This window comes from Protopterus annectens, chromosome 1.part2 (assembly GCF_019279795.1).
Source record: "Protopterus annectens isolate FY-2018-M chromosome 1.part2, PAN1.0, whole genome shotgun sequence".
Lineage (NCBI taxonomy): Eukaryota > Metazoa > Chordata > Ceratodontiformes > Protopteridae > Protopterus > Protopterus annectens.
Window position 1 is genome coordinate 288,366,767 of NC_056727.1, and position 14,822 is coordinate 288,381,588.

At 41.8% G+C, this 14,822-nt stretch overlaps 1 protein-coding gene across 1 annotated transcript in view; it reads left to right on the plus strand.

Annotated features, from left to right (window-relative positions):
• Positions 1 to 14,822, plus strand: part of KIF16B (kinesin family member 16B) — a 3,706,250-nt gene that overhangs the window by 1,131,592 nt on the left and 2,559,836 nt on the right. Inside the window, exons 8-9 of the mRNA XM_044056090.1 lie at positions 12,752 to 12,920; positions 13,073 to 13,204. Of these exons, the coding sequence (XP_043912025.1) occupies positions 12,752 to 12,920; positions 13,073 to 13,204 (301 nt within the window). The remainder of the gene's footprint in view (positions 1 to 12,751; positions 12,921 to 13,072; positions 13,205 to 14,822) is intronic.

Here is a 14,822-nt window from a genome sequence, read left to right on the forward strand (position 1 = left end):
AGGATTTAATGCATTCTGCTGAACAAGTTGGAAAACATACTTTGCAATGTGATTTTGATTCTTTAGAGGCCTCTTGCAGGGCAGCTGTTACTGGGTCTGTGCTTAGAAGGCATGCTTAACTTAAGGAGCAATCTTTACCTGATCATGTTAAAGCTAAATTGTTGGATGCTCCTATAAATCAGGACCGCCTGTTTGGCAACAAGGCTGAGTAAGTTCTTAAAAAGATGGAAGATAAAGCTAAATCTATGCAAACTGTTAAAGATTTTTTTATAAATTCAGCCTCCTAGATTTAGTAGGCACTGGCCCTCTAAGAATTGGTCCTTTCCAGCCCCTTCCAGGTCTTCTCAAGCCAAACCCAGACACAGCAAAAAACTCAGGTCTCAGTCCCAGGAGACTCACAGACCTAAGCAGTTGGGGGCCTCCACTTCCAAGTCTGGGAATAACAAGACTCCCCCCTATGGTAAACTGTCTGAATGACTTCCTTTTAAAATTTCCAGGCACTTATCTTCTGACTGCCCCTTTGGGGGGAAAGATTGCTCTTCATGCAAAGAACTGGGAACTCATTACCCAGGACAAATGGGTTTTAAATATAGTGTCCCAGAGATACAGATTTCACTTCCACATGTTGCCATTGCCAAGTGGGTGGCCGGGCCTACCCCCAAATCAGTGGGCGAGGCCCAAAAACGAGTACTTTCTCTCTTAAGCATGGGGGCTATTCAACTGGTACCAGAAGAGGTAAAGGGACAAGATTTCTACTCAAGACTTTTCCTGGTACCCAGAAAAGACAAATCATGGCACCCTGTCCTGGACCCGTCTACTCTAAATGCCTTTCTGGAGATTCCAAAATTCAAGATGCTGACTCTTCACCAGTTACTGCCTATGCTAGGCAAAGATGCCTGGTTGGCAACACTAAATTTAAAAGAAGCATACCTGCACATCCCTCTCAGGGAATCTTGCAGAAAATACCTACGCTTCAAAGCAGGCTACATGCACCATCAGTTCTCTGCACTGCCCTTTGGCTTATCTACTGCACCCAGGGTATGCTCAAAGTGCCTAGCTCCAGTTATTGCATTTTGCAGGCAAAGAAGTATTCAAATATAACCATACCTAGACGATTGTCTAATTCAGGCAGAAAGCCAGGACATACTTTTGAATCATCTGGCTTTTGTAAAAAGGGTTCTAACTTGTCTGGGGTACACAGTAAACGAAAAGAAATCACAACTGGTACCCTGTCAACAAATTACATTCCTGGGAGCAAACTTGAATACAACTTCCCAGATGGCTTACCTCAAGCCAGAAAAGCAAATTCATTTGACAACCTACTTCAAACAAGTGGCCACAAAAACCCTGCTATCTGCAAGACAAATACTGCAAGCTATTCATGGCCTCCTGCATTATTCTAATTCCATATGCAAGACTGCATATGAGGAAACTACAGTGGTATCTAAAAAGCCTATGGACTTAACATTCTCACAGCCTAGAAACAATGATTCCTATCATACCTTGCCTACGCCTAGAGCTCCTTTGGTGGGCAGAGCCCTGCCAGCAAAACAAGGTACTACCTTTCACACCACCCCCTGCCATCCAAACCCTAACAACAGATGCATCAGACTATGCATGGGGGGCTCACCTGGCAGGGAATTGCATTCAGGGCAAATGGAACCCAAGTCAAATGCACCTGCATATCAATCAAAAAGAAATGTTAGCTGTACAGAATGCTCTGACAGCCTTCAAGGACTACATTCCTCCAGGACAACTATTGGTAAAGATGGACAACACCATGGTTATGTGGTACATAAACAAGCAGGGGGGTACACATTCTTATCCCCTCTACAGACTAGCCATGGCATTGTGGAACACAGCTTTGAGCTACCAAGTGCACCTACCAGCTCAATTCCTGCCAGGAAAATTAAATACACTGGCAGATGGACTAAGCAGAAACCTCATGGACCCACATGAGTAGAAACTGGAACCAAGAATTTTCAACATGTTGACAAGCGAATGGGGGAGCCCAGATGTTGGCTGGTTTGCCTCTCCCCAGAACTACCAATTGGACACATTTTGCACAAGGACTCCCCACAAACATGCCTGGAAAGTGGATGCTCTGTCCTTAAGCTGGAAAAACCTATCAGTCTATGCCTTCCCCCCACTGCCTCTGCTCTCCAAAGTACTAAAAGTCAAACAGGACAAACCAAGGATGATTTTGATTGCTCCAGACTGGCCGCGCCAGCACTGGTGTACCCTCTCCTGCGCAGTGTGTCACGGTTATCTCCATGGCACCTGCCTCAGACTCCTTCCCTGCTGTCCCAGCAGGAGAACCAGATTCTGCACCCTCAGCTTCCAACACTGAACCTTGCAGCCTGGCTAATTACTTAAACTCTCCTTTACTATCCCTCAGCAAACCTGTAATGGATGTCATCCTAGAGGCAAGGAGGCCTAGTACTAGAAAATCTTATGCCGAAAAATGGAAAAGATTCTATGCCTGGAACCAGTCTCAAGGGATGAGCACAGCAGCACCCAATTTACCTCAGATTTTGCAATACGTAGCTGAGATGTTTCACAAGGGTCTGTCTTTTTCCTCCATTAAAATCCATGCCTCAGCCATTTCAGCTCATTATAAAACAGAACCTCCCCTCTTCTCTCATCCACTGCTCAAGCACTTCCTCAGAGGGGCCAAAAATCTGAGACCACCCAGGAGAGCTCCAACCCCAGCCCTGGGACCTTAACTTTGTACTGGAGAAACTCACTCTACCTCCTTTCGAGCCAGCTGCTACTGCAGACTTAAATTTCTTTCTTGGAAAACAGCTTTCCTTTTAACAATCACTTCAGCTAGAAGGGTATCTGAATTTCAGACCCTTATGGCAGTGGAGCCTTTCATCATCTTTCATGCGGACAGGGTATCACTCAGAACCAATCCATCCTTCATGCCCAAGGTGGTATCCAGTGTGGCTCTTAATCAGTCCATTCATTTGCCAACCTTCTTTCCCAATCCACAGAACAAAGGGGAATGGATACTGCATTCCTTGTATGTGCACAGACAACTTAGATTCTACTTGGACAGGATTAAACCTCAAAGAAAATCTGATTTGATGCAGGGGCAGAGGGGAAGGCTATTTAAAAACAAACCATTTCTAAATGGATAAGCCATTGCATTCATTTCTGCTATAAGCACCATGGAAAACCTATCCCCCAGGGGATCAGACCTCACTCCACCAGGGCTGCATCTACTTCTACAGCCTTTCTCCGAGGCGTTCCTACCAGGGACATCTAGAAGCTGCTACCTGGAGTTCTGTGCATACTTTCACCAAGCATCATCATTTGCCAATTTTCTCTAAATCCAGAGCTGGCTTTGCCACTGCAGTCTTGCAGGGCTTTATAGCTGGCCCCAATGCTCTCTAAACTCCTCCTCGCAACCATAGCTTTGGGGAATCTACCCAAATGTAATGACTGCAACAGTGAAACACGAAGAACATAGTGCAGTTGTGTACACTTAACCATAAATAGTTTCATAGTATAGTACTAGGCTGTCTGCCCTAGGGCATTTATAAGCCTAGCCAAAGTGTATGTGGCTTTCACCACCCCATGTAATGATACAAAAGTGTACAATTTAAATTAAATTTAGTTTACTGTGCCTCAATCTAGCAATGACACAGAGATGATCCCCGGGGTAAACCTACGATCACCCATCCATTCGTCCAGATTTCTCTTGAAGAGAGTCAGTGAGGGGCTCTGCCTAACATGGGCAGGTATCCTGTTCCAGAGTGCAGGAAGTCTCTGGGTTATGAATCTGTCCCACCAGCATGTCCTATTCATATTTGTGCTGAGGTTTAGATCTTTAGCTCTCGTGGCTCTGATGGATTTGGATTTTTTGAGGTGGAGCATGTCCATTAATTCTGAATTGGACATGGCCTTGTACGTAAGGCACAGATCACCTCTGAGCAGGCGGTATGCTACTGAATAGAGCTGGAGCTTTTTCAGTCTGGCAGCATATGACATATGCTGGAGACCCTTGATCCTCTTGGTAAGGTACTTTTGGGGTCTCTCCAGCTGCTGCAGGTGCCGGGTGAGGTACATACCAAATGGGGCATTGTATTCCATCATAGGCCTGATAAGGGAGGAATATAAGGGTACAATGACATCCTTTGATCTGGATGTGAATCCCTTCATGATAAGGTGAGCAAGGTAGAAGGTCTTTCTAACCACTTTGGTGACGTGGGTGTCAAATGAGAGGTCACTGTCAACTTGGGTCCCCAGGTCTCTGATTACTTTTTCCGTACTTAATGGATTACCACCTATGTGGTAATTTGTGGGTACTTTGTTTTTTCCAAAGGGGATGACTATACATTTTTTGGCATTTAGTTTAAAGCCATGACTCTGGCACCAGTTGTCTGTTTCTGTGAGGCCCTTCTGGAGGATGCATGTGTCAGCTGATGTGTCGACTATGGCGCCCAGTTTGCAGTCGTCTGCGAACTTTGTCAGCCACAACCCCCCTATGTTTGCCTGCACATCTGAGAAATAAATGCCGAACAAGAGGGGTCCCAAGACAGAGCCCTGTGGGACTCCACTTGTGACTGGCTTAGAGTCTGACATAGCTCCAGCTATTCTGACTTTGTGGGTTCTGTCCTTTAGCCAGTTTGCAACCCATCTTGTGATAAATGGGTTTACATTTAAGCTGTTGAGCTTGTCTATGATGCCTGAGTGGGGTATTGTGTCGAAGGCTTTTGCCAGATCCAGGTAGGCTGTATGAACTGCTTTGCCTTCATCGATGGCTCTAGTGACTGTTTCAAAAAAGTCCACCAGGTTTAAAAGACAGGATCTGCCTTTTACAAAGCCGAACTGGGTAGGGTCAATTGTCTGTAGGTCCCCGATGTCTTTGTTTATGAGTTCCATAATGATCCTTTCCATAGCTTTGCAGACCAGGCTGGTCAAGCTTATAGGGCAGTAGTTTCCAGGGTCTGTAGAGGTGTCACCTTTGTGGAGTGGGGCCACTGTAGCTGTACACCAGTGTTCAGGGGCGTATTTTGTAGCAAGGCTAAGATTAAACAGCTTTCTTATGTGCGGGTTTAGCTCCTCTAGGAGTTCACGTAGCACGCAACCCGGGACACTGTCAGGTCCCATGGATGCTGTATTTTTAGCTTTACTGAGGGCAGCTCTCACCTGGACATCTGAGATTTCAGGGAGATTGCATTCAGCTGAGATATTTATTTTGTCTTTTGGGGGAGAGGGAGGGGAGAAATTTGCACTGAACCTGTCTGCCAGTATGTTGGCATTATCTGTGGGTTCAGTGTATTTTTTGCCATTATGAACTAACTCTGCGCATATCTGAGGGTTTCCGCCCAGGTTTCTAACATAACTGAAGAAGGCCTTGTGATTATCTTTAGTGTCCTTAGCGATTTTTCTCTCGAAGTTGGCCTTTGATGATTTTATTAGCGAACGTAGTTTTTTGCTAGTGCTGATCAGGGATGCCTTCCCTTTATGGGATTTTGCTCTGTCTTGCAGTAGCTTCCTTCTCTTGTTATAAAGTTTGTTTATGGCTGGGGTCCACCAGATAGGATGTCTGCCTTTGGTGGAAAGGGTCTTGGTTTTATTTGGGATTGCATGATCCATGCATTCTTGGAGATGCCCGTAGAAAGCATTTGTGAAGGATTCAGCAGTGTGGGATGTGGTTTCCACTGGCCCAGGGGGCTTGAAGGATATCATTTCAGTCCTAAGGAGTGTAAAGTCGGTTTTTGAGAAGTTTCTCACTGTGGTCTTTTGTGCTGGGGGTGGAGGTGGGATATGAATATCTAGGGTTATTAGTTTATGGTCTGATCTCACTAGTGAGGGGTATACTTCTGGTGTTGAGCATTTTGTCCCCATGTTTGTGATGATCAGGTCAAGTATATTATTTCCCCTTGTGGGGGAGGTGACTAGTTGTTCCATCGCATTTGAGTTGATGAATTCCAGGAATTTTTGGGCTAGGGTGTTGGGGCGTGAGTAATGCACCCAGTCTATGTTTGGGTAGTTGAAGTCTCCCAATATGGTGGTATTTGGTGAGACATTCATATCTTCAGGAAGGCTGAGATTGCGAGGGTGGTCTGTAGCATGCTACAAGTTGTATAGCAGTTTTGCCTATGGTTAGTTGCACATGGATGGTCTCCGATGCTTCGTGCGTTGCCACTAACCTGGAGGTGTGGGTGTCTTTAATGAATATGGACACTCCCCCTCCTTTTGTGGTTCGGCCCAGGTTTTGGGGCCAAAATGCATGATACGAGGTATAACCTGGTAGGGCTGGGGTGCTCTCAGGAGCCTTGAACCAGGTTTCAGTCACTGCACAGACATCGATGCTCTCCATACTGAGGAGTGCTTTGAGAGATGTAGATGTTAGAGTGTATTCACTGTTGCAGTCCTGGTTACCCTCCCTCCTGCCCACTAACTTCTTTTGGCTATGCCTGTACTTTCCTTTACTATGCTTAAAAGCCTTTTTGGTGTATTTGCTTTTTTGTTGGAGGTATACCTTTGTATTTTTATGTTTAATTGCTTCCCATTAGGGGGGCTCCTGACATCTGGGGCAAGAAAAACTGATGTAATGGCATCGGCTGCATGTTTTATACTCCTGACGACCTCACGTCATGGAAGAAGGGACACCAACCGACGCAGGACCCAAGACTTTGTTAATCAGGCCGACTGAGGGCAACCTGCAAGCAGATTACCCAAATGTAATGACTGTAACAGTGAATATACTCGAACATCTACATTTATGGTAAGTGTATACAGCTGTACTTTTTATGTATTAGAGACGAATGAGTGACACCTTTGGTATGGTAAATCACAATAAACTCATCAAAATTCTCCGTCTTAAACCTCAGCAACTCCTGTATCATATGGTTCCAAAGCTACCTTGCTGGTCAATTGCAAGCCATCCAATGGCAACACCATCTTTCTCCACTGCTCCCAGTTGCCTTAGGGGTTCCACAAGACTCCATACTTGGACCTCTGCTGTTTTCTCTATTCACCAATCAGCTCAATACCTTCACACCTCATGCTTCTGTAGTACAATACGTAGACGATTCCACCATAATATGTGCAGCCCCCGCAGTGCAAGACCTCCATACCATAACCCGTTTTCTCTATTCACCAATCAGCTCAATACCTTCACACCTCATGCTTCTGTAGTACAATACGTAGATGATTCCACCATAATATGTGCAGCCCCCGCAGTGCAAGACCTCCATACCATAACCCAAGGTTCCTATCTGTAGAAACATGACTCACTAACTTGCAACTCATTGTGAATCCCAGCAAAACTAAGCTCCTTTTTAGCCCAACTAGATCCCCCTCATCTTCCCAGTCGTTTACTATCGTGTCCAAAAATCAAACTATGATTACCCCTATAACCCATACTAAACTGCTTGGAATAGAAGTTGACAGTAACTTGAAATAAGAAATTCACATAACTCAACCATCAAGCAGGTCCACAAGAAACTCTATCTCCTGTATAGAAATAAACAATTTATTATAAGAAATACAAAACCTACTATAGCCCTCAACACACCTCTTATCATCCCTCCTGTATGCCTCCCCAATGCTAACCAACCTCTGCAAAACTGACTTAAACTGGAATCCTGCTATAATAAAATAGCAAAGTTTGCTAATGGTGCCTCCTTCATGTTACATCACTGTACTTCTCTTAACTAAATTGCCTCGAACTCCCTCAGCTTCTACACTTTAGTCACCTAACCTTTATACACAAAATTCTCCACCAACCTGATAAAATCCCTGCTCTCCAAAATACTATACACTCATACTACTTCTCGATGTCTTCGGTCCAGTAACCTGCACCTTCTAGACAACACCAAGACCAACAACTCTGCTGGAAATTCTCTCTCTTTTCTAACTGCATTCCTAAAATATGGAATTAAACTCCCAACCCAAATAACATGTAACAGTTCTATCATACAATTTAAAAAGCTCCTTAAGTCACACTTAACTGACAACTGCTACACACCAGGATAGTCTTCCCTTGGTCTCCTTGCCAACTAGGGGTCTATGTTATAACAGCAAATGATCAAAAGATCGGACGTTGTTATATCGACCACAAAAGAACGAAAACAAAAAGCGAACAGCCAGAACAGCAATTCCCAAAAAAAATAAATAAATAAAAAAACACACTAAACACTATTTTAAGTGGGGGGCTTTGCCCCCCCCACCACCCCTACTTAAATATACCAACTCCGAGATCGCACTACAGTGCTGAAAACGGCAAAGTGACAGAAGTGGCCAAGCGACTTCTTTCCCAGGGAAAGAATTTGCTTAAAAGCCGCTTCGTCATTTTGCGTTTTCGACATTTACAGTTCGACAAAGACGCATTCGACATACTGCGTCTTCATTCTTCTGACCGGAACCCACCAACTAGTACCCTTTAAAATAAAGTAATAAGACATCTGACAGTCAGTATTAGCTTCTGTAGGGAAAGTGCCGTATGTATTCTTTAAACTGTGTTTTACTCGTGATGATGTATAATGTGAACGTTTCGAGCAAAAGCTTTGTTTACATCATGTATCTGTTAGTTGCTATCAGTGTAGTAATTTCCAAATGGTTTTTAACTTGTCTGTAGTCGCTTCTCCCGTATTCTGTTTGCATGTTTGTTAAACTATAAATTGTCTGTACAGGAGCTTTTCTCCCCGGGCCTCTGCTGAAAAAGGACTTTTGTCCAGTTGGGCTTTCCTGGTAAACAAATGTAAAATAAATAAAATCTCTGGCAGTAAGTTGACTTGACCAAGTGACCGTTTCTCAGCTATGGACAAGTATCAAAAACAAAACAAATTTAGAACTTTTAAGATAAAAGGCATGTAATATGTACATACATTGCACTTAGGTACCCAGTCAGTTAACAGTGATAAGTAAAATGTTGCAGTGATACAGCAATTGACAGATTAGACCAAACCATTTCCACAACAATGACACATCTTTCTGAAATAGTGTTAAGCTTGCATCATGGCAAGCTATCCCATATAAATCTATCAGAACAAAAAGATTTAATAGCAGAACTAAACTGTGTGAGTGTCAGTGCTTTTAACAGTCACTTCCAGGATATTTCAAATGTTTTAAATGCCCAGATTGAGAAGAATCAGGAGAAGCATTTCAAAGTGAATTCAAAAGAAGCAAGGTGAAAAGATTCCACTAAGAGCATCTCAATAAGTAAACATCATGTTTACCTCCTAAGTGATCCATGTTGAGACAGAACTTAAGATAGAGAAGTTCATAAATCAGACAACAAGATGCTGTTATGCAGTTAGCTGTACCAGTAGTGGAATATCTTTTGGAAAGACAGTACAGGAAACCTTAATAGTACAAGCTGAATAAGTTCAGTACCCCCTTGCCCTAATTGAGACCATATCTAGGTCAACCTTGCAATATGCCTTTTGATTTAGACTCCCTTGTACTACTGGTTCTTTTGGTTATGGTGTCAGAGGTAGCAGAAGCTGTTAAGAAGCCCACTACTCAACCAATCTACTTTGCCATCTTGAAAAAGTTCCAAAGACGTGTCTGGAGTGTTTCTCCCTGGGCCTCTGCTGAAAACAGGCTCTGTCTAGTAGGGCTTTTCCGTTCAACAAATGTTAAATAAATAAATTTAGTAAAGATGCATTCTCTGTCTCCCCATTGGTCAGTATATAGGTGCTTCTCTCTTGTCTTGGAAGACCTCATGGCGTGCATATCAGTTGTTCTATAGATGTTGTGCATGTGCCAGTCATAGCCATCATTGGGGGGTACTGTTGCCCATCACTGCCTGATTAAGCCACAGCAAGTTCTTCTGGCACCCTTCACCTCTTAAGTTGGTAATCAAAACAAAAAAAATCCCTCTCTCTAAGTTGGGCACTAGAAAACAAAAAGTTCTGCTTGAAGCTGTAACAAAACTCTTGTTACAAATGTAACAAGTGGTTTGCTACAGTTACTGTACCACCCTCAAACCACAGAGTGATGATCACAGTTGCAGTATCGGCATCATTTCTGAATGCCAGTACATCTTAATACATTGCATCCTAGGTAGATGCCCACTTCACCCTGCCGCAGCCGCACTTCCACCTTAAAGGGGTTATGCATCTCCACCCCTTTTTTTGAAATACCTCTTCTTTTCATGGAACATTAATTTCACAATTAATGGGTGTTTCCATCCATTGTTTATCCTTACTTGTCTGGCACTATTATAGGTTGTATCTTGCAAGATGATTTTCCTGGTGGCCTTTTGTCTACCTACAATGGCTAGGAGATTTGCACCTTTGTAGACAGCGAAATGTGTATGGTCTTCAAAAACATTGGTTGTCCATAAAGAGTAATCTTCATTCCTTTTTAAAAGTAGTTTCAGGGCTATCCTTATATCCATCAGCATATTTCTTTTATTTTCATTCAGTCTGAAGAAGTCTAATCATAGACAAAAGCGCTTACTTGATGTTTCTTTCACTTTTTGGAGTATTAAAAGGTTTAAGTTCAATACTTTTGTGGTTGTCTTGATATTTCCTGATTTTCTTTGTTGGGGGTTTTAGCCAGGAAAGATAAGCCTTTACTCTGTTAGCATGCACCTGACAGTTTAGTATGTCTCTGAAATGAGTCCATAATCCTTGAATGTAGAACAGCTATGCATGTGTTTTGCTACAGGGATCGAATGGTCAGTAGTTGCGAAGAAAAACCCTCTCCCATTGAATTTCCAGTTATATCATTCTTTTCATTCAGGAAGCAAACCACCCATTAGTGAATTCTATTCTTAAGGATAAGATTAGGATCCTTTTTTAGTGCGTAATTCAAAAATGTTTGGATTACCCTTTATGGCATAATGGTTAAGGTGTTAACCTCACAGGCACAAGATAACAGGGTTTGATTCTTACCTTTGAAGAGAAACAGGCTAGGCATAAAATGGCCTGCAAAGGCAGCAAGCAGAGTACTCCCCATTTGTGGGAAGAAATATCCAGGGAATTGTTATGGCTACACTTGTATAGGCCCTAGGGCCGATAGCCTAGTACCAACCTATGAACATTTTTTTCAAGACCAGCTGATCATCAGTTCACACCTCTAACAGACATTATTGCTTGGGTACTTCAGTGCTTCAGAACTCAACCTTTTGATCTCTTGTGTCTTGATCATCTTTCAGTAGATGCTTATGCCCCCTTTTTCTAGGATTGTTTTCATTTGTTGATCCACAATTATTAGTTACAACAGGTTGTTACTTTATTTGTTGAATAGTGTTGGGACTATCCTCATTTGAGGCTGAAGCTGGCATACTTGTCCTTTCTGTCTCAGTTTAGCTATGTTTCTAACTGTCTTGCTTGGAAGAAGTATGTGCTTTGTGTTGCTACTTGTAATAACATATACCACATTAGGGATAGCATGCCTAAGAGAGGAAAGAAAACCTGTAGTTAGTGAAGTTACCGGTTTCCATAATACCCATCTGTATTCTCTGGCTGTTTCCATGTTTTGTCTTTTTTTTCTTTGATCTTTGTTTATTCTTAGAGTTCTGCATTTTTCCATGTGTTACCAAATGTAGAGACTGATCATTAATATGGGACCAGAGCTAGAAATATAGGAAAATAATGTCCATAGGAGTTTCAAAAGCAGGAGGAAAGTCTTCTGTTGGAAAATAAACTTAAAGTGAATTGGAGCTCCCCTGTGTGCACTTAGGAAGGTGAAAAGACAATACTTGGATTTAGGTAAGGGATTGCAGGAACCTATACAAGATATACTCTTAGGTTTTCCTGTCTGTTTATATAAGGCGAAAGTGCTGTTTATGTAAACGTAAGTGAAAGCAAGCATTATCCTAATACTGTTAATAAAAATTAAGGTGACAAAGAGCCACATATCTGTTGTCATTTTTGATTCAATGTAATGGACCAAGCAAAGTGCAGTTGGACTCACTCAAGTCATGTTATATGAACCCTGCAGCTCTTTCACGCATTTCTTTATCCATATTTCATCCTTCCTTATCTCATATTGTCATCTCATTTACTTACTGCCTCTCATTTATCCTACTTCCCTGTTCTCTTTGTATCTGTCTCCATTTCCCCTTTCTACTCCTCTTCTGTCTGCATGCCTCTCGTAGCTTTTGTATTGTCTTCTCCCCAAGGTAGCCATTCTTTCAGCTATTCTTACGTGCCTCTTCTAAGGTCTTCATACCGCTCTATATAATGATATGCTGCTGTGCCTGTAGCATAAGCCATCACAGTCACTATGACTACATCTTATTTATAAAGCTCTGCTAAGCATAATTCCAATGTGTTTTGACATTAACTGCTTCTTTAACTAAATGTTGCAGCACATTCTTGCATCTGTAAATGTATATATATATATATATATATATATTTGTTTCCTAGCATATCCTTGAATCCATAAATATGTTTTTATTTATTTTCTTGTGTGATCCTCTTCACCTGGGCTTTGCTTGCAGATGGTCCATTGAGATCGGTGCTCCACCCCAGTAAACAGAGGGTGCATTTCCTTCAGCTGTGATATCCTTTCCTTAAAACTTAAATGTGCTAAATATTAGTGCATGTCCTTTCCAGTACATAAATTATGGCGCACACTTCATGAATGTCACTTCAAACACATGATTATATCAGAAAAAGTAGCTGCCTTTATTAAAGGTAATAAAAAAGGACTTGCACAGATAGAAAATATTAGGCCTTGAGCTTTTTCACCAAGCCTATTGACTGTTACTTTTAGTCATCCTGTAATATGCTCTTAAGACTATTGTGCATGAAATATTGATTGTCTTGTTTTTCAGGCTAAATTTGATGCAGAAATGCCATGTGAAACAGTTAGCAAGATCCATCTGGTGGACTTGGCTGGAAGTGAACGAGCAGATGCTACTGGTGCAACTGGTGTCAGATTAAAAGAAGGAGGGAATATCAACAAATCTCTGGTTACTCTGGGAAATGTAATTTCTGCCTTAGGTAAATCAGTGCTTTGATTTTTTTTTCCTATTAGTTTTAAAATTATTTTCAAGGCTTTCAGTCTTGCTCTAATGTAGCAAGATGTGATGGACTGCTCAAGATCTTTCAGCATTTCTTAGAGTAATACTTGGAATTTTTTTTTTTTTTTGCAGCTGACATGTCTCAGGATGCAACAAGTCCCCATGCAAAAAAGAAGCATCTCTTTGTGCCTTATAGAGACTCTGTCTTGACTTGGCTTTTGAAAGACAGTCTTGGTGGAAACTCCAAAACAATTATGATTGCCAGTAAGTATAGTTGTGTGTGTATTGTGAACACTTAGTCAATTGATGTTTGCAATCATTTAATTTTGACTGGCTGTGGTAATGTTCATTAATATAAGGAGATGTCTAAGTTGGAGGTGGCAGAAGATGAGCATACAAGTTTTAAATTATACATTTGGGATGATGGAACAGTAGACAAAATGTACAACAAAAGCAAAGTGCATGTACTAAGTGAATGTGATCAGAACTCACAAATGACTTGAGGACCACTAGAGTGGCAGAACTGATATGAACAGTCAGAGGCAGGTTGTGGTATATTGCAAAGGTGAGTCTCAAGCAGGGGTGAAGGGGAGGCATTTGGTCTTTTTTAGAGGTACTTTTTACAGCATGCAATAATGTTTGAGTGTCCTTTCATATGTTATGAAACTGCATCTGCTGAAAGTTGTTATTAACAGTGCACAAGAATTCATGCATCAACTTCTTAATTCTCATATGCACATATATATGTGGCAGAGGAAGAGTCTCATCAGTTCTTTTCCAGTAGTATCTTAGTTCCTTTGACATCTTTGAAGATGGTCTGTCATCAGAATTACAGTGGTCTTTGAGAGGTTTTGTATAAATGCTAATAGAATCTAATGCTACTTGGAGCTAGAATTACTCAGACATAGTCTTCAGACAGTAAACTAACTTGGGACACTCACTCAGATTATATGTGGCAAGTTCAGGTAATAGAGCAGAATCCTTCCTTCTATCTGCAAGTCTGCAGGCCCAGAACTAACTGTGCATATTAGTCATTCAGTGACAGTTCTCTTTTTATAGGTTCATAGGTTACTAGGCTATCTGCCCTAGGGCATTTATAAGCCTAGCCAGAGTGTGTTTGGCTTTCGCCACCCTTTTAGATTAGTTGACTGTGCCTCTGTATAGTAGGTCACAGAAGGTAGCCCTTTTAAGGTTAGTTTACTGTACCTCCGTCAAGCAGGGACACAGAAGAGATCCCAGGGGTAAACTTACGACCTCCCATCCACTCAACAAGATATCTCTTGAAGAGGGTGAGTAAGGGGCTCTACTTAACATGGATTGGGATTTTGTTCCAGAGTGAGGGGAGCCACTGGGATATGAATCTGTCCCTCCAGCATGTCCTATTTATTTCTGTGCTGAGGTTCAAGTCCCTGGAGCGTGTAGCTCTAGGGGATTTGGATTTCCTGAGGTGAGGATTTTCTGTTGTAAATTATGCATTTTCAATGTTTTTCATATAGCAGGTATCAAAAGTATAGCAGGAATAACCAAATTTCGCACAAACTTTAATAGCCACACCCTTGTTTTTCCAGGGCTAGGTCGTAGTTCTTTTTACTCTGTCACAGCTACATGTATTATTATATCTGGTTCAATATGAACTAATGTGTGTTACATACGCTATTCTTCTCTTTTATACATTTGTGTTTATTAGTTTGTCAAGTGTTTTGCCTTCTCTTTTTGTCCAGTTTCAACTCTGACATATATACTTGTCAATAATTTAAAACGTAGAGATCTCATGGTAGAGTATGTCCAATGTCTTTATTACCAGAGTGTATTTATCATATTTTGGTGTCACCATCTTAAAAGGACAGATGTGGTGTAAATATTGTTGTTTACTAGGTTTCTG